The sequence below is a fragment of the Drosophila willistoni genome (assembly GCF_018902025.1).
Source record: "Drosophila willistoni isolate 14030-0811.24 chromosome XL unlocalized genomic scaffold, UCI_dwil_1.1 Seg142, whole genome shotgun sequence".
Lineage (NCBI taxonomy): Eukaryota > Metazoa > Arthropoda > Insecta > Diptera > Drosophilidae > Drosophila > Drosophila willistoni.
The window spans coordinates 63,601-81,586 of NW_025814053.1; the positions used below are offsets into that span (position 1 = coordinate 63,601).

Consider the following 17,986-nt stretch of genomic DNA (forward strand, 5'->3'; position numbering starts at 1 on the left):
TAAGAAATTATGTCCGTAACTCTTTTGTATTCTCCTCTAATAAAAATCCAGGTAAGGTGTTGTGGTGCAGGCTTAATTGCCGCCCCGCGCCAGTAGAAAGGCTTACCCAACCCGCCCCTGGTTTTTATTCTCTCTTATTTGAATAGGAACAGTTAGAATTTACTTTGTCTTTGCTTGCACTGGTGACAGAGCGGCGGCCCGCTATGACGGCGCGCTAGTCACCGAAAATTAGGCAAGCAGGAAAGACGTGAAAAGGAGAGAAAAACACAAATGTAAGATAAAATAAAAACATGTGAGAAATTTGATTTAACATTGAAATAAAGATTTCAGCCAACCGATCTAACCGATCGATTTGCCCCACAAATTGTGCAACTGAATATAGCGCAATACAACACAAAACCGGCGTTCAATTGTTTGGTTAGAGGGCTCGGGGTATATGTTCGACTCGCGAACTTTTTTGGAGCTGTCCCACGTCACAACCTGAACATTTTCTACATCCTGAAATATTTATTTCTTTGGCTCCAGAGATATTAGCAGAGTCTGAATATCTCTGAACCACGTGGATTGGAGTGGAATCTTCCAGAAGCATCCTTCGTGAGAGCGACCGCGGCAGACGATTACATGCCGACTCGCTGAGAGAGGAAAAGAGAGGGAGATAGTGAACCACGTGCAAACAGGCAAACATAACCTCATTGTTACGCGACATACGCAATGAGCAATAGTGATAGAGTACCAGTTCAACTTAGCGCTGAGAGTCAGGAAGACGGCGCTGAGGCGACTGAGAATAGAGCGGTTCGAGAGTCACGCAGGAAACGGTACGGCAATTAAACGGCCCAGTAAAATTGATTCAGCTCCGTGCTCCGTACCTGCGTTGGCGCAATCGACTATTCAAGGAGTGAGTCTACCGTTTCTGGCCAATACAGCTAATCTTCATAACGGATTGTGGACCCAAGGACAAATGAGTAATGCAGCATGGACCTGGAAGCCAACTGCCGGCTACCGGACACTTGACGTTAAGCCCTGGAGTGCACTCTACGGATTTAGGACACAAGAAAACTTTATTGTCATCGGAACAGATAGCGGCCCGCCAAGTAATAAACAAAGACTTACCCGTGTTTTCCGGTAAGCCAGAAGAGTGGTTGTTGTTTATAAGCCACTATGAACAATCTACTGAAAGATGTGGAATTAGTAACGAAGAGAATCTTATTCGGCTCCAAAAGTGCTTAAAAGGAGCGGCTTGGGATGCCGTTCGAGGAAAGCTAATGTGTCCAGAGACGGTGCCGTATGCAATCGGTACGTTACGGATGCTTTACGGAAGACCGGAGATTATTCACTCGAGCCTATAAAGGAAACTAAGAGAAGAACCAGCGGCACGCTCAAATAATTTGGATTCGGTTATTCAGCTAGCCTTGGCAGTGCAGAACTATTGCGCGACACTGGTCGCAATTGGGCTTAAAGAGTATCTGCACGATCCAGCTTTACTAGGCGAGCTCGTCGAGAAGTTGCCGGGAGAATTGAAACTCGATTGGGGAAGACACCGAATGACTCTAATTGGATGTGTCGCTAACTTGTCTATCTTTGACAATTGGCTGTTTGGCATTGCAATGTGTGCCTCAGTTCCAGCTAAGGATGGAGCAAAGAGAACCAAAGAACGAATTTTTCTGCACAACGAATTGCAAAGTGGATCTAGTCAGGAAACGAAAACGCAGTACGCATGCGTTTGTGTCCCAAATGTGCAGGGAGTCATAACCTAGCAGACTGTCGCCACTTTCGAGAAATGAGCATAAAGCAGAGAAAGGAGTTCGTGCAGCAAAAGAGGCTCTGCTATTGTTGTTTTGATCAGCACGTGCTACGGAATTGCAAAGGTAAACGAAGTTGTGGTGTCGATGGGTGCAGGCAGATACACCACTCGTTGATCCACGAGACAGCGGACTACAAGGAAAGCAAATCGCAGTGGCAGACGAATGAGGATGATAAGCCAGTTCATCCACCAATTTTATTCCATGGAGATATACCAAGCAAGGCTTTATTCAGATATATGCCAATCATGTTATACGGAAGGAAGCGAAATTTAGCGACACATGCCTTACTGGACGAGGGAGCCGCTTGCTCTTTGATTGAAGAAACTCTGGCAGACGAGTTAGGACTAGATGGCCCGGCCGAAGAACTGTGCTTAAAGTGGACCAGTCAAGTTACTCAAACGGAAAGCGCGTCCAAGTATGTGAGTGTCGGAGTGTCGTCGATGTGTCAAGGTGCGACGCGATTTGAACTCAAGAGTTTGCGCACGGTACGTAAGCTAGACTTGCCTACGCAAACAGTTATCGACGAACTGGTAACATCGAGAAAGCATCTACAGTATTTACCAAATTTAAGTTACTGTAACGTAAAAGCAAGCTTAATTATTGGTCTGGATAATTTGAAAGTTTGTGTGCCTTTGGAGATACGGGAGTCCGAAGGAGACGACGTGGTCGCGGCGTTCTCACACATATTGCACATATGTGCTTCAATGAAAGAATACTTCGCTATGGAGTCTTCGGGAACACGTGTGCCAAGCAAGCCATTAAGATCGAACGCGTCGAGCGCGCGTTGCAGATTATGGAGGTTCGACAAAGTAGATCTACCGGATTCATACTCAATGGCCATGAGGCGTCTTCAGTGTTTAGAAGCGAAAATGGCAAAGGACATCGACCTTAGAAGCTTTATGTTGGACACTATGCAAAGCTATGAAGAAAAGGGATACATCCGGAGATTAACAGAAAGTGAGCTAAATAAGGGTAAAAGTTCATGGTTTCTTCCTATATTTACAGTCACTAACCCAAACAAGAACAAGACGAGGCTGGTCTGGGATGCAGCTGCGAAAGTCAAAGGCACGTCATTGAACGACGTCTTGCTAAAGGGCCCGGATATACTGGCATCTCTAGTTGGCGTGCTAATACGTTTTCGGGAGCGACCAGTAGCAGTGGCTGGTGACATAAGTGAGATGTTTCACCAAGAAAGAGTGCGCCCAGAGGACCAGACGGCTCAGAAGTTTCTATGGCGCAGTGGAAATTCGGCTAAAGCGGCAGAAACGTACGTGATGCAGGTTATGACATTCGGGGCTTCCTGCTCGCCGGCCTTAGCTAATTACATAAAGAATCGCAACGCAAAGCGGTTCAGAAAAGAATCTCCAAGAGCTGTTGCGGCCATTTGTAGAAACACGTTTGTCGACGACTGGCTCGAGTCGACAAACACCGAAGACGAGATGACGGAGTTGGCCATGGAGGTGCAGAGAGTTCACTTGGAGGGTGGATTCAACATGAGGCGCTGGACCTCGAATTCTGCGAGCGTAGTGAGAGCGCTCAAGAACCAAGAAGGAGACGTGCCTAGGGAGGTGGGATTCCTTGAAAAAACGCAAGATAAGGTTTAAGGCATGTGGTGGCTGCCCGTGACAGATCAACTTACGTATGTAGTCAAGCCGGATTTGATGGAAAGAGCATCGAAAGACTATCCGACCAAAAGAACTGTGTTAAGTGTGGTTATGTCAATTTTTGACCCACTTGGATTGCTTGGCTTTTTCACTGTTCGTGCTAAAATTATTTTGCAGAATATCTGGCGAGCAGGAACGGATTGGGATGAGCCTCTTCAGGAAAAGGACCAAGAAGACTGGAAAATTTGGGTGAAGCTGTTACCCAAAATCAACGAAGTGAGGATTTCAAGGTGCATGCCGAAGGTTTGTTGTGCAAGACGAGTACAACTTCACACGTTTGTGGACGCCAGCATCAACGCTTATGCAGCGCTTGTGTACCTGCGAGCAGAAGTGAATGGAATAGTCCAGTGTTCCCTGGTAGCGTCTAAAACACGAGTGGCCCCCTTGAAGCCAGTCTCAATACCACGGATGGAACTGATGGCTGCTGTTTTAGGTTTACGGCTGACAAAATTCATCGAACCAGAACTCTCAGTAGCAGTATGTCAGCGTATTTTCTGGACGGATTCAAAGGACGTTTTATGCTGGATTAGATCAGATGCCCGCAAATACAATCAATTTGTGGCTTTGCGTGTTGGAGAAATTCTGGAAGACTCTGACGTGCTATCTTGGCGATGGGTGCCCACCCAGCATAACGTTGCAGACGATGGCACGAAATGGGCAAAGATGCCAGACATGAGCGGCAATTCAAGGTGGTTTGTTGGCCCGAGATTCTTGTATGAACAAGAGACACAATGGCCTAGCACAATGGCGGAGCAGAGCCCGAGCAAGACGAGTGAAAGTATCTTGCACCATGAGGAGAAAGTCAAAAGAAACTCTAGCTTGGCTTGCATCACACCTGATCCGGAACGTTGGAAAAGCTACGGGCGGTACAAAGGCGAATTCTAAACTTTTTGCAAGGCATATGTAAGAGGCCTTGCAAAGAACAACTGAGGAACATTTTGGCTATTAACCGCGATGTGGAAACCGATGCAGTTTTTATTCGTGCATGCCAAGAAGAGGAGTTTCCAGAAGAGATCAGATGCTTAAACGAAGGACATAGCATAACAAATAGGAAAAGTAAGCTATTTAAGTGCACTCCTTACCTGGACGAGTTAGGAGTGCTACGTATCAAAGGACGAATCGACAGAATTGAAGACGTAGATATGGACACTAAACGACCCATTATACTACCGCAAAACCATAGAGTAACGTTTCTGATTGTGGAGTACTATCACAGGAAGAATTACCATTTGCACAATGAAATTGTCGTTAACGAGGTACGACAGCGGTACTGGATAACCGGCTTACGCGCTTTAGTGAGAAAAGTTGCGAACGCCTGTGTAGCGTGCCGTATACGAGTGGCCCGACCAGTGCCACCAAAGATGGGCGATTTACCAAAGGAGAGGTTATCGCCGCACACACAACCATTCACCTTTACTGGAGTGGACTGCTTCGGCCCATTTGAAGTCGCAGTGGGCCGCAGGCACGAGAAGAGATGGGGCGTGTTATTCACATGCCTTACGACCCGAGCGGTACACCTAGAAATTGCTGTAACACTGTCAACTGACTCATTCCTCTGCGTATTGAAGGCGTTTGTAGCCAGAAGAGGGGTGCCGCGCTGCATACTATCGGACAATGGTACAAATTTTAGAGGAGCCAGCCGCGTATTGAAGGAGCACATAGAACGGATATCAACTTCAGCTGTGGAGCAGCAGTATCCAACGTTGGAGTTCAAGTTTAACCCTTTCAGTTCACCGCACATGGGCGGCGTTTGGGAGCGACTGGTACGTTCTACTAAATCTATACTTTCAGAAATACTGCCAAAGGCCGGCCTGAAGGAAGAGGTGTTAAGAGGAGCGTTTGCTGACGTTGAGCAAATTTTAAATTCAAGGCCTCTGACCTATGTGTCTTTAGAAAGCGCCGAATCGGAAGCATTAACGCCGAACAATTTTCTAAAAAGCAGTTCTAATGGCCTACGTGAGAGCGGTTTACTGGAACAGTCTGGTCCGCAACTTGCTAAAGAGTATCGTGTTGCCAGCCAAATTGCCGACCGTTTCTGGAAGAGGTGGCTAAGAGAGTATCTACCTACAATCACAAGGCGCACGAAATGGTTCCAACCACAGCTCAAGCCGATAGCAGTAGGTGACGTGGTAATAATTGTAGACGATGCCGCTAAACGTAATACGTGGCCAAAGGTAAGAGTGATCGACGTTCATCGTGGGAAAGACGGACAGGTGCGAAGCGCAGTCGTTCGCACAGTAGATGGACTTGTGACGCGACCAACAGTGAAGCTGGCCGTACTGAATTTGGAGAGTAATCCCCCGCACGAAGACGCTGGTGAATTACGGGGTGGGGAATGTTGCGGTGCAGGCTTAATTGCCGCCCCGCGCCAGTAGAAAGGCTTACCCAACCCGCCCCTGGTTTTTATTCTCTCTTATTCGAAGAAGAACAGTTAGAATTTACTTTGTCTTTGCTTGCACTGGTGACAGAGCGGCGGCCCGCTATGACGGCGCGCTAGTCACCGAAAATTAGGCAAGCAGGAAAGACGTGAAAAGGAGAGAAAAACACAAATGTAAAATAAAATAAAAACATGTGAGAAATTTGAATTAACATTGAAATAAAGGTTTCAGCCAACCGATCTAACCGATCGATTTGCCCCACAAATTATGCAACTGAATATAGCGCAATACAACACAAAACCGGCGTTCAATTGTTTGGTTAGAGGGCTCGGGGTATATGTTCGACTCGCGAACTTTTTTGGAGCTGTCCCACGTCACAACCTGAACATTTTCTACATAAGGGATTCGGTTAATATGGATAGCCGACATACATAAAATACGCTGTGAACATACTAGCTATGACGTTCACAAAGAACACCCCCACAGGCTGTTTTTGCTAGTCGTTTATGAATCCCATTGAGCAGTCATATGCATACTAAACATCTTCTCTAAAGTCTATCAATATAATTCAAGTGGTTCGGGTTACTCTTGTTGGAAATCGAGGTGAAGTCCTGTTGGAACAGCGGGAGTAAGTTTGTCCGTTCTGCCTCCATCCTTTTGAGCAAAAGGATCGTAGTGTCACTAACCTTTGTGTTTTGCTGACCTATGTCGACAGTTACAGGGTGCAAACCAGGAGTTTTAGACTGCTACTTTATTTATTGATATATATGTGTAGTTCTCTTTAGCTAATACATACATAAGGTGGGATGACCCAATTTAATTGAGATTTTGTCGTCATGTGTCGTGTTCTATTACAGCGTAGACAACGAAGAAGCAGAACATATCAGCTCAGATGAGGAAAATAAGGAAACAAAAAGGTCTAGACTTGGGAAGTCAACAGTTTGGACTTTTTTTGCAAAGTCCAATGACGGTAAGTCGGCGAAGTGTCTTTCGTGCGAAAAAGTGTATAAAACCAGCGGAAACACGTCAAATCTCTTTGATCATATGAAGCGTGTGCATCCAACAATAAACGTTGGAGATTTACCGGCGTCATTACCAAGGATTGATGCTTTTGTCACTACAAAGTATGATGCGAATTCTCGTCGAAACGGGGAATTAGATACGGCTGTAATGAAGTACATTGCTACTCACATGCGGCCATTTTCAGTTGTGGAAGACACTGGCTTTCGAAGTATGCTTAATGTATTCGATCCAAAATATAAGTTGCCATCGCGCAAGACTTTGAAAAATGTGCTAATGGCGGAACAATATGAAGCAAAAACCATCAAATTGATAAAAAAAATTGATTATTGCGCAACAACAACGGATCTGTGGACGTCGTTGGCCAATGAAGCATACATTACAGTAACATGCACTTTCATAACAAATGAGTTTAAGCTGCAAACTGCCGTACTATCTACAAATAAATTATTGTCGGAAACCAATCACACTGCACAAAATATCAAGGACACATTGGAAACTGTATTTAACAAATGGAAGATTTCGTCGAAAATAGTCGCAATAGTGACAGATAATGCTGGTGCGATGGTTAAAGCGTGCGATTTACTTAAAATTCGAAATATACCCTGCTTCGCATACACAATAAACTTAGTTGTGCAGAGCTGTCTTAAGCTAGATTGCTTAGCGGATATACTTACGAAATGTAAAACCACTGTCACATATTTTAAGTCCAGCTCTACATCATACAAAAAGCTGAAAGATTACCAAGATGTGGACATTAAATATAGTCCACAGCAGGAAGTTCCAACTCGATGGAACAGCGCGTATCGCATGATACAGAGAATTTTAAAAACGCACGAGGCTATTGGAAAAGTTTTCCTAAACACTTCAAAAGCGCCACAACCATTCACTGTGGACGAACTGGTAATATTATCCGACTTATCAAACTTATTGGCGCCATTTGAAAGTGCGACGACCCAATTGTCATCAAATACAAATGTTACCATATCTTTATGCATACCAGTAACTTGTGGTCTGTTGCACAGTCTTGAGTCAGCTAAGACGAGCCTTAAGATAGAGTGATTTTTTTGTTTTGTTTTGAATTTTTATTTTAAGACAATTGATCTCATTGAACTGTGAAGATTGACAAAATGCGATTTTTTTTTTTTTTTTTTTTTTGTAAAACAAAATGAAGTTTAATTTGATTTATTTTTTAAATGAATTGATCTCATTAGATTTTAGATGTCTAATGACAAATTGTTAATTTGACTTTTTGTAAAACAAAATGAAGTTTAATTTGATTTATTTTTTAAGAGAATTGATCTTATTAGATCTTAGATGTCTATTGACCAATTGTTAATTTGACTCTTTGTAAAACAAAATGAAGTTTAATTTGATTTATTTTTTAAGAGAATTGATCTCATTAGATCTTAGATGTCTAATGACAATTTGTTAATTTGACTTTTTGTAAAACAAAATGAAGTTTAATTTCATTTATGCCTTAATAGAGTTGATCTCATTAGGCCTCCAAAAACTGACAAAATGTGCTTTTTGTTTTTTGGTTTTTTGGAAAACAAAATTAAATTTAATTTCCTAAGCAGATGTTTTATACTAAATACATGTTTAAAATAATTAAAAGTTGCTTGTAATTTCATTTTGCAAAGTTTATTTCCAACATTATTATTTCTTAGAAAATAAGCTTGGGTATCAAATAATGGGCATGAGTAAAAAACGATAGTATCGAATTTTTACTCTCAAACATCGAAAATATCGAATGGGATATATCTATAGTTTTCGAGCTCTACAAAATACCAATTAATCAACAAATACTTAACTATAAGCAATTTTTATCAAGCAGTAGCAGCAACGAAAATGCAAAACAGTCCGTTTTGCGAAATCCTGCAGCAAAAAAAATCTAGCAACGGCCGCCAGCTCTTCTTGTCCCAACAGCTTTACATTGTTGTCACCAGAAGACTCCAGGTTTCGGCTTATACTTTAATGAGAATGGATTGGTAATACTCATAAAATCTTTCGGGCCAGCTCCACAAATTGGGTATATTTAAGATTTTCCCGTCTATTAGAGTCATGTACAATTCATAGCTCACACCATGGTGAAATAAGAACAAGGTGGTCCCGTCGGCAAATCGTACGGTCCTATGCATGAAAAAAATGTAAACCGACAACTGATAACTAACCACGAAGTCGAACGACATTTGAAATAAGACCTCGTCGTGAGCAGCGCTGCTGCCGATTGGACCACCTTATACTTATTTCATCATGCTCTGGTTCATTTGTACATACCAGAGAACGGCTTGGCGTGATGGCAAAAAAAATCATAAACAAAAATAGCCGAATAATCGTGTCATTAAGCCCAACCGACCAAACATTCGTATGTACACGAACTCACTTTTGACTTTTTTTATTCCAAAGCGATCATAATTTTTTCTTACTGAGTTTATTCGGCTGAACATTGATTTTTTTCCTTGATTTAGTTATACGCCCAAATTCTTACTCAATTCACATCACTGAAAATCAGAGTTGAGTGAAGATCAGCTCATGCTGCTGAAGCCACTTAACTCGTGTAGATGCATTACCGTTATGTTGTTGTTTTTACTGTTTCTTTTTGTTTTTGAAAATGCTTGCGATTGTAGGTTGAAATGAGCACAATTAGTTTAATTTTGTCATTTCGACGCTGTGGAGCAGGCTATTCTAGAAAAAATACGCACAAATATCTACACATTGGCAGCCCGAAATAAGGGGAGAAGCTTTGTCTGGAATATTTTAGCAGAGATTATGAATGAGGATGGCACTGTTTTACATGTATTTTTGTACTGTCGATCGTGCAGTAATAATCTTAAAATATTCGTCTACTTTAGCGCGACATAAATGCTGCAAGTCGCTAAAAGAAAGTAAAGTGTTAAAAACTGTTACGGCGGAGGAAAAAAATGCAGTTACAGATGCTTGCGTAGCATGGGTTACTGAAGATTGCCAACCCTTTTCAGCAATCAATGGACTTGAACTTAAAAAACTTGCAAGATTTTTAATTCATTTTGGTGCAAATTATGGAGAAGATGTGGACATTGAAGACATGCTGACTGATGCAACATCGTTGTCTCGAACAACGCACTAAATCGCGGACGACAAAAAGCATCAAATAAAAGATGAATTAGCCCACATTGTGGAGAATGGTGGTGCAACCGCTATTATTGATTTGTGGTCTGACAACTACGTTCATAGAAACTTTGTAGAAGTGACTTTACACTTCCAAAAAAAAAAACAACTTTTCGAATTGATTTTGAGCCCCAAATCCATGGATTTCCGACGCTCAACGTCTGCAAACAATTTAAGCAAGTTAATACACACTGTTCGCCGAGTTCGGCCTCAATAATTTGGAGAAAGTAAAGTTTGTAACTGGCAGAATCACCAATATTATAAAAGCCTTGGAAGGAAACGTTGGATTAAACTGCAGCAGTCATTTGCTAGCAAATGTCCCGAAACGGGCTTTTAATGATTCGTTGTAGGTAGCCGAACTTGTACGCTATTTTAAGAAAGCAAACTTGCAATATCAACTGAAAACTTCGTTGAAAAACCATTGCCCGACACGATGGAACTCAAACTTCGAAATGTTTAAGTCCATTGTAGATAATTGGTATTATATGAACGAAATTGTAAAAGAGAAGCAAGAAACCCAACAACTGTTGATTATAAATATGGGCATTTCCGCGGAAGTGTCAACCAAGAGCAAAAATTTAAACCATCTTGAAACTCTATGTTTTTTAAGAATTTATCTTATCAGAAAACGTTTAAATTTTAATATTTTATGTATTTTAAGAATATATTAGTTCACCGTAATAAGCAAATTGAATGCAAAGTGATAAAATCATTTTTATTTTATTTTTTTATTATCTATCTTTTGTAGGCAAGCTTTTACAAGGAAAAGGGTTTAACAAAAAAGTCGCGATTATAATGCAACAAGCATAATTTGTAAATTCTCGAATTTTCTTTGCCCACTTTTATAAGTTCCGTTTGATACCGAAAAAGAGATTAGTTCACATTGTGCCAAAAATCAAGAGACTCAGAACTCAAGAGAAATTAAAAAGTTGGGAGCAAATATAGTTTTCAACTATAAATTGGAAAAAAAAACAAAATAGGAAAAAATTAGTTAATTGAATTTGGAAAAAATTTTAAAGTCTGTCCGTTCGACATGGTATGTGTGAATTTCTACCGTTCTAAGTACTAAGTTCGGTACATTTGGTAGGGTAAACGGCATCGTCAAAAAAAAAAATTATTATACCCTTGCAAAAAACGTATATTAATTTTGGTCAGAAGTGTGCAACGCATAGAAGGAAGCATCTCCGACCATATAAAGTATATATATTCTTGATCAGCACGACGAGACGAGTTCAAATAGCCATGTCCGTCCGTCTGTCCGTCCGTTCGTCTGGATCAGCGCAAACTTCTCCTAGACCGTAAGAGCTATAAAGCTGAAATTATGTAGCATGTAGGCTTATATATACTGCAGGCGTTGTATATCTCGAGTTCAGCCGGATCGGAATTCTATATCATATAGCTCCCATACAAATGGCAAAGTCACGAACAGTGACTTTTTTTAATAACTTCGTTATTTTCTGAGCTATTGTGAAATTTAATATTGGTAAGTTTATTACACCTAGGCTGTAATGTAGGCCGTTCATTCGCAAACATTAGCCTTTTAGATAAAACGTCTTTTCACTTTGATGGCTATAGGTAAGGAAAAAAGTTGCAAGGGTTTCCAAACTTTGACGTGGACAAAGTTAGCCCCGGCCTTCTGGTTTTTGTTTTTAATTTTATGTTTAATTTTAAATATTATTACAATACTTGTGCAATTTGTAACTGCTTTTAGATTTAAGTGTAATGAAAAAACCTGAATATATTTGATTTTATGACAAAACTGCTGTATAACACCAAGGAAAAAAAGGTCCGTTAGACATGTCCGTGCGAAAAACTTTAATATATTTTTCTAAAGAAAAATATGAAAGTTTTGCATATGAATCAAAAATATTTTCAAAATACCATTCAAGAATGATCCTTAAAATTTTTTTTAAACTTAAAATTATCTTTAGTTTCGCTGAAATTCTTCCTTATGCAAATGGCTTCCAAAAAGACTTCCGTTTTTGTCCGTGCAAACTGCGTCACATTTTAGAACATTTAAAAATAAAAATACACTACAGCTTACATTCTCTTGAGTGTTAAATAAAGTTCAACACAAGAAACATGCAATAAAGTAAATTTATTATTTAAGATAGCGTCGTGTTTTAACTTTTTTTTAACTTTCAATGTGTACAAACGTCTGCAGCTACACCGCGGAAATGCCCATATATCAACGCTTCAGCAGTTAGTTGAATAAGGCATTTCGAAGTTATATTCAAAAAGCAACAACTTTGCAGTTCCCCATCACTATGCTACGTAGTTTCAATTACCAAATGCTGCTTCTATGTGAGCCACAAGCGACAGATGTATCTCCTATATTGGTCTTAAAAGAAAGAACAATTAATAATGTTGAGGAAATTTGGGTCCCAAACATCGATGTATGGCATAATTTATTTCCGCCTGCTTAAAACATGCAACATGCTTTAAACATGCAATTGATCAAGATGAGATTGTCCATGTACTCCAATTTCAGATAGCGTGTTTCAATTTTCATATGACAGCTGTGGTTTGGTTGATCCGCTTAATTCAACAACAACCCCACAAACTAAAGATAAAGATGCCCATTTTTTTACCCCATCTTTTTAAAGTGTCCACATTAAATACGTTGAAAACAACTACAGATGAAATGGGAGGCTACTGTAAGGAATATGTGAAAATATGTAATGACTTTAATGTGCTAGAATGGTGGAAAACTAAGGAAAACAAAAATCCAAAACTTGCCAGCTTTGCTTTAAAAAATCTTCGTCTTGGTCCAAAATCTGTGGACAACGTCCTTTTTTAAGTCTTACTTTAAAACATATAATTATAATAACAACAATAACAAAAGGTAGAAGGTGTGCGAAAATATGGATGTCATTTTACAGAGAATTTACAAAAGCATACACCTCCTGATTCGAATTGATAACATTATTGAACTTATTTGGGTATTGCTGACGGATCTCTTTGACGAATTCAATGGCACTGGCTGTGCTTTCTTTATCTGGCATCTGTTTTTTATATAGAACATCAATGACAATTGCCAGCATCTGTTCGATGAAGTCTACAATACTGTAATGCGCTTTCATATAGAGAGCACAGAATGCTTTCAAAATCATATCATTCTCTTCGGTATCTTCGCACAATGGTAAATGATTAAGAAAAACAGGCAGAACTTGAGCTAAAGGTACAGCTTCATGATTAAGCACCAGAAGACGGGCCACGGCGCCGCATATATTATCCATTGCCGAAGGATTCAGCTCCTTTGATATGGCATTGGAGAGAGTTTGCAAAATTACAGGGTATGTTTCAAACGATTTTTCCTCCGCGTAGAGTACCAGTTCACCCAAGCCAAAGAAGCAGTTTTTACGAACCTTGGCATCCTTATCGCTCACCCCGCCTATGAACAAGGGGCAGAGGATATCAAAATAGGTGACCACACAGGAGCCCAAAGATTTAACGGAGTCGGCCAAAACGTCATAGACAAAAGCTCTCTGTTCAGCAGAATCGTTACGCTTGGCCTTGTTCAACTTATTGGTAAAGATATTGAAAATTCTGCCAAAATACAATGAGAACTGTTCTGGTTGAATGGCAAGTCCGAACATGGGAAACAAATTGCCAGCATTCTCAATAAGAATCTCGTCGTATTCACTATCCTCTGGGTCTTCTTCATCGCCGGCTTCACTTGGTTCATTGAATTGACATGCCATTTTTGCGTTTAAAACATCTTTAATACAATTAAAGATTAGTTCACTTATCTCTTGCGAAGGGACAGCCGCAGTCTTAATCTCTCTCAATAAATCAGTCATCACTTCAAGCAAATGGATAACCACAGTACGTTCCTCATCTTTGCGAATTATTTGTACAAATTTTGGCATGGCAATCTCACTTGCCCACCTCACACCGTCAGTATCACCTAGACGATGCAGTGCGGCCACAAACTCACATATGGTTTCCACGGCTGCTTTACGAATTGAGTCTTGCGGATGATTTATCACTTTGTACACATTCTCGAAGGCTGATTGCAGATACGGGGCAAAAGCACTACGGGTATTGGTTGCGAATTCTTTAAGAGCCAAAATGGCCTCTTCTTTCTCCATGACAAAATCGTTTTCAGCTGTAAAACCATCGAGCTCATCATCTTCATCGTCTGTATTGTCTAGATCGATTTCTCTGTCAAATCCATTTTCTTCTCCCTCTAAATATAAGGAGCGTGCGGCATTCTCCTGAACAATGGGCAGAATATCTTCAAAAGAAATAACAGATTCTATCACACGATCCATTATCTTGGGGTACACATAAGCCATGCTTTCATTGACCACTTTGGATAGAGCACCCATTAAATTGTAAATGGAGCGACGGATGTCTGGGTCGTCTGGACCCTCTGACAACATCATCAAGCAATATGTCATTGTATCATTTGCCAATGGTATGAAATTTTCCTTTCCTATCTCCCGGGTAATTGCGGCCAATGTATCTATTGCTTGAATACGCAAAGAATTCGCTTCCTCAGCACACTCCTTTACCAAATATGCTTGAAATATGGTCACAATTCTTGGAAAATATGGCATCATATGTTCTTTTGCTGCCGTGGCAGTAGATGCGACAGCCGACAAGGCTAATTCCCGCAAGCGCGGCGAATTATTGTTATCCAAAGTTTCGAAAAGTCGGTCCATCAGCAATGGCAAATGCGGCACAATGTTATCTTCCAAATTTTCGCAATACGTTTCCAAAGCATAAAACATGCGCTCCAAATGTTTCGGTTCGGGTTGACCCATCTTTAGCTCCACAACCAACTGATGCAGAAAATCAAAAAGAACGGGCAATATCTGTGGAGCGAATTTGGATATTTCCGGTTGTAGATGCTCAGAAAACTGGCCCAAAGTGAAAAAGGCAGCTTTGCGAACTACGAGCGCTTGATCGGCTATACCACTCTTTATAATGTTTAGCATTATCTCTAGGTATTTCCTGCATATGGTTTCAGCACAGCCATCGGCAATGACAGCCATACAAAGGAAGGCTGCTCGACGACGGTAGGGATCAGCATTTTGGAGAGCCAGTTCCAGCAATAGCAGTAGTGGAGGTATCAGCTTTTCTGTCGACATGTTTAAGGCCAATAAATCAAGAGTTTGTGTGGCCGCTGTGACGGGACCATTCCCATCGGTGGAAAGTTCCTCGGCGTCATCACTGTCAGTTTCACAGCACATCATTTCAAAGATAACCTGTAGAATTGGCTCCAATAATTTTTGTTTGGCTATGTCCTTCTTTTTTAGCCGCACAATGCAACCAATCAATATCACTACTTGAATTCGAATGGCATCTTCGATCTGCTTGTTGTTGGCGGTGGTCAGGCAGAACTCCATTAAAGGTTTTATGTTGTTATTGAACAATTTGGGAACATATTCGGCCATGCTGTCAAATATGTCGAAAACGATAGAAAAATCATCTGCATTCCCTTTAACGACGAATGCCGAAACTGCTTTGATAAGCAACGGCATCACCTTGAGCACAGTCCGTTCTGGTGTTGTGTGACCACTGACAAATGGCATTAGATTAGACATGCCAACTATTATGTTGGATACAGTGGGTGAAGCCAAATCTCCCCGCGTCTCAGCATTAACAAGGACTGAGGCAAACATTTCGCAAATCGAGTCCATGTGATTGACAAATTGGTCGGGCGCTGAATCAGTTAATGTGGCAAAAGTCGATGATCCGAGCTCACTTTCTTTCGCATCGGGCAGACTGCAACGTTCGTAAATGAATTTCAGAACTTGCCCTAACCATACGTCCTTCGTAGAAGAGTCATGACGGATCACGGAGGCTACACATTGCGCAATTATATTCTTCACCTTTTTTTCTTTCTCCAATATAAGGGCCTCCATGATGGCTTGTTTGATGGCTTCCTGCCGCTGTTGCGAAACCATTTGCCAGTGACGAAGCTCCTTTATACGCTTGTTCAATAAAACGGCAGACAATTGCCGTACTTGTGTGTCACGTGGCGATACGATAATTTGGCACAACGTCCATAAAGTCTCTGGATCATCATAGGCCTTAGCAAATTCGGCAGTGGCCAACTGTATCCTATTGTTATCTGAGCAAAGCAGACCCTCGATGATTTGATCCAATTGTAGTGTCATTGTTTTAATTTAAATATTAGGTCGAGATTAAAAAAGGATATCACAAAAAATTGACACTTTTCCTTGGTCGCGGGAATAGTAACGAGGAAAATTGCAAAAAAACTATGCAGGGCTGAACAATCAAATATATAAACACGTTTCATAAAATTTAGGGCTCCCGTAAATTTCACTAACAAATATATTTAGAAATATATAATTTAAATATTAACTTGTGCACACGTGCGTACACTACGAATGACTATTTGTAACTAACTTTACTGCTGTAGCATGTTTAGGATGTAAGTTTTGACATACGAACTAAATTTTCAAGGCATAGGTGATCGCTCGCATTGTTCGAGAAATAACCCCAAAAGGAAGGTCAATGGTTACATCCAGAGTTGGATAAAAGTTATCTTCAGAGATAACTAAAGGATCAGTCCTGAACACAGCGCAGTTGGGAGAATCCAACACAAATACCAGATCGAGTGATCTGTCACGACTATTCCGGACAGGATTTATTTGAGTTAGGGACAACTCAAGCAGACCATCTATGAAACAATGTGACGAGGAGGGCAACAGTAATAAAGAATCATATGAAAGGGTCCAGGCAATCTCAGGTGAATTAAAATCTCCCAGAACAACGAGTAAGTCTTTGACCAAGAGATATGAGGAAACAAGTTGAATAGCTTCCAAATGGTGAATGTATACTGCCAAGTCGGACTGTGGTGGAATATACGAACAAGTAATATAGGCAGAAAAAGAATTTAAAGAAATTTTAACACAGACAAATTCAATCTCCTGATTGGATAACTGGACAATTTCAGACGAGAACGCTGAATCGACAGCGATCAAAACACCACCTGCATTATTTCGTTTGTAACTGAAACAGGAATGAATGAATTTCTTACCACGTGGTTGACATGTAACTGCCCCCGCCTACTATAAGAAAGTAGACAAAAATGCTTGAACCTGATTCCACAGTGTGCCAAAATTTGAACGCAATCGGTTCAGTAGTTTTTGAATGCATAGCGGTCGTAGGTGCTCACACAATATTTTTATATACCTACATATGTACGTACATACAACCTGACCTAACCTAATGACGCGCAGTGTATATAGATAGATATGTAAGTGAAATATTTTTTTATTTTATTTCATTAATTTTTTAATTTTCCTTTAGCCGTTGTCATTGAATATGAAAATATATAATCTGTTGTGAAATTACTTATTTTGATTTCCTTGACTTAGCATATGAACAAACTCATACGAGTTGAGTTAAATCAATGTCGAGCCGAAACAACATACGCCCAAAAGATCGGTAGCACATTGACCATGAATAAACTCAACAGTGAGTTCGCGTACATATGAATGTTTCATCGGTTGAGCCGCATGGCACGATTATTCGGCCAAGCTAAAATGTGTACCGAAGGCTGTGCATAAACGCAATTCGTATGCTCATCAGCATGAGCTGATTTACATTCAACGCTGACTTTCGTTCAGTCAGTGGAATTGAGAAAAAAGTGAATTTTGCAGATCTCTGGTACATATCATGTATACAAATCAAGATGATAGGTCCGTTCACTGGTTTCCGTTTGGGTTAGCCGTTGATGGAATCTAACTCAAAGGGATGGATTAGGGCGAGATGCGGTTAATCTAGATCACTGTCTTTTTGGCTGAACAATATATAGTAGATTATGAATTACGGACAAGTGAGGGAGTAATGTGTGTTTATTGTTTAAGCGATTGTACAAAACTGAATATATTGAATGAAAGAAAAGAGAACTAAACCTAGACAGGAGGGACAATTGTCGCTATGTTGTCCTATGGACTTTTACATAAAAATTATAAAATACTTAAATTTT

The 17,986-nt window shown here is 40.5% G+C and overlaps 3 protein-coding genes across 3 annotated transcripts; 2 read left to right on the top strand and 1 right to left on the bottom strand.

The window, feature by feature from the left end:
- Nucleotides 1-2,671: 2,671 nt before the first annotated feature.
- Nucleotides 2,672-3,406, top strand: LOC124460545. The gene has a single exon (XM_047011568.1). The coding sequence runs from the start codon at nucleotides 2,672-2,674 to the stop codon at nucleotides 3,404-3,406; it is 735 nt and encodes a 244-aa protein (XP_046867524.1).
- Nucleotides 3,407-4,608: 1,202 nt separating this feature from the next.
- LOC124460546 lies at nucleotides 4,609-5,841 on the top strand. The gene has a single exon (XM_047011569.1). It carries the CDS (start codon nucleotides 4,609-4,611, stop codon nucleotides 5,839-5,841), a length of 1,233 nt encoding a protein of 410 aa, XP_046867525.1.
- Nucleotides 5,842-12,783: 6,942 nt separating this feature from the next.
- LOC124460541 (importin-4-like) lies at nucleotides 12,784-16,368 on the bottom strand. Its single transcript, XM_047011564.1, has one exon. It carries the CDS (start codon nucleotides 16,143-16,145, stop codon nucleotides 12,891-12,893), a length of 3,255 nt encoding a protein of 1,084 aa, XP_046867520.1. The 5' UTR covers nucleotides 16,146-16,368; the 3' UTR covers nucleotides 12,784-12,890.
- Nucleotides 16,369-17,986: the final 1,618 nt, after the last annotated feature.

Coding starts and splice junctions, on each gene's coding strand:
- LOC124460545 (XM_047011568.1), top strand. CDS start 2,672: ATGGCAAAGGACATCGACCTTAGAAGCTTTATGTTGGACACTATGCAA.
- LOC124460546 (XM_047011569.1), top strand. CDS start 4,609: ATGGACACTAAACGACCCATTATACTACCGCAAAACCATAGAGTAACG.
- LOC124460541 (XM_047011564.1), bottom strand. CDS start 16,145: ATGACACTACAATTGGATCAAATCATCGAGGGTCTGCTTTGCTCAGAT.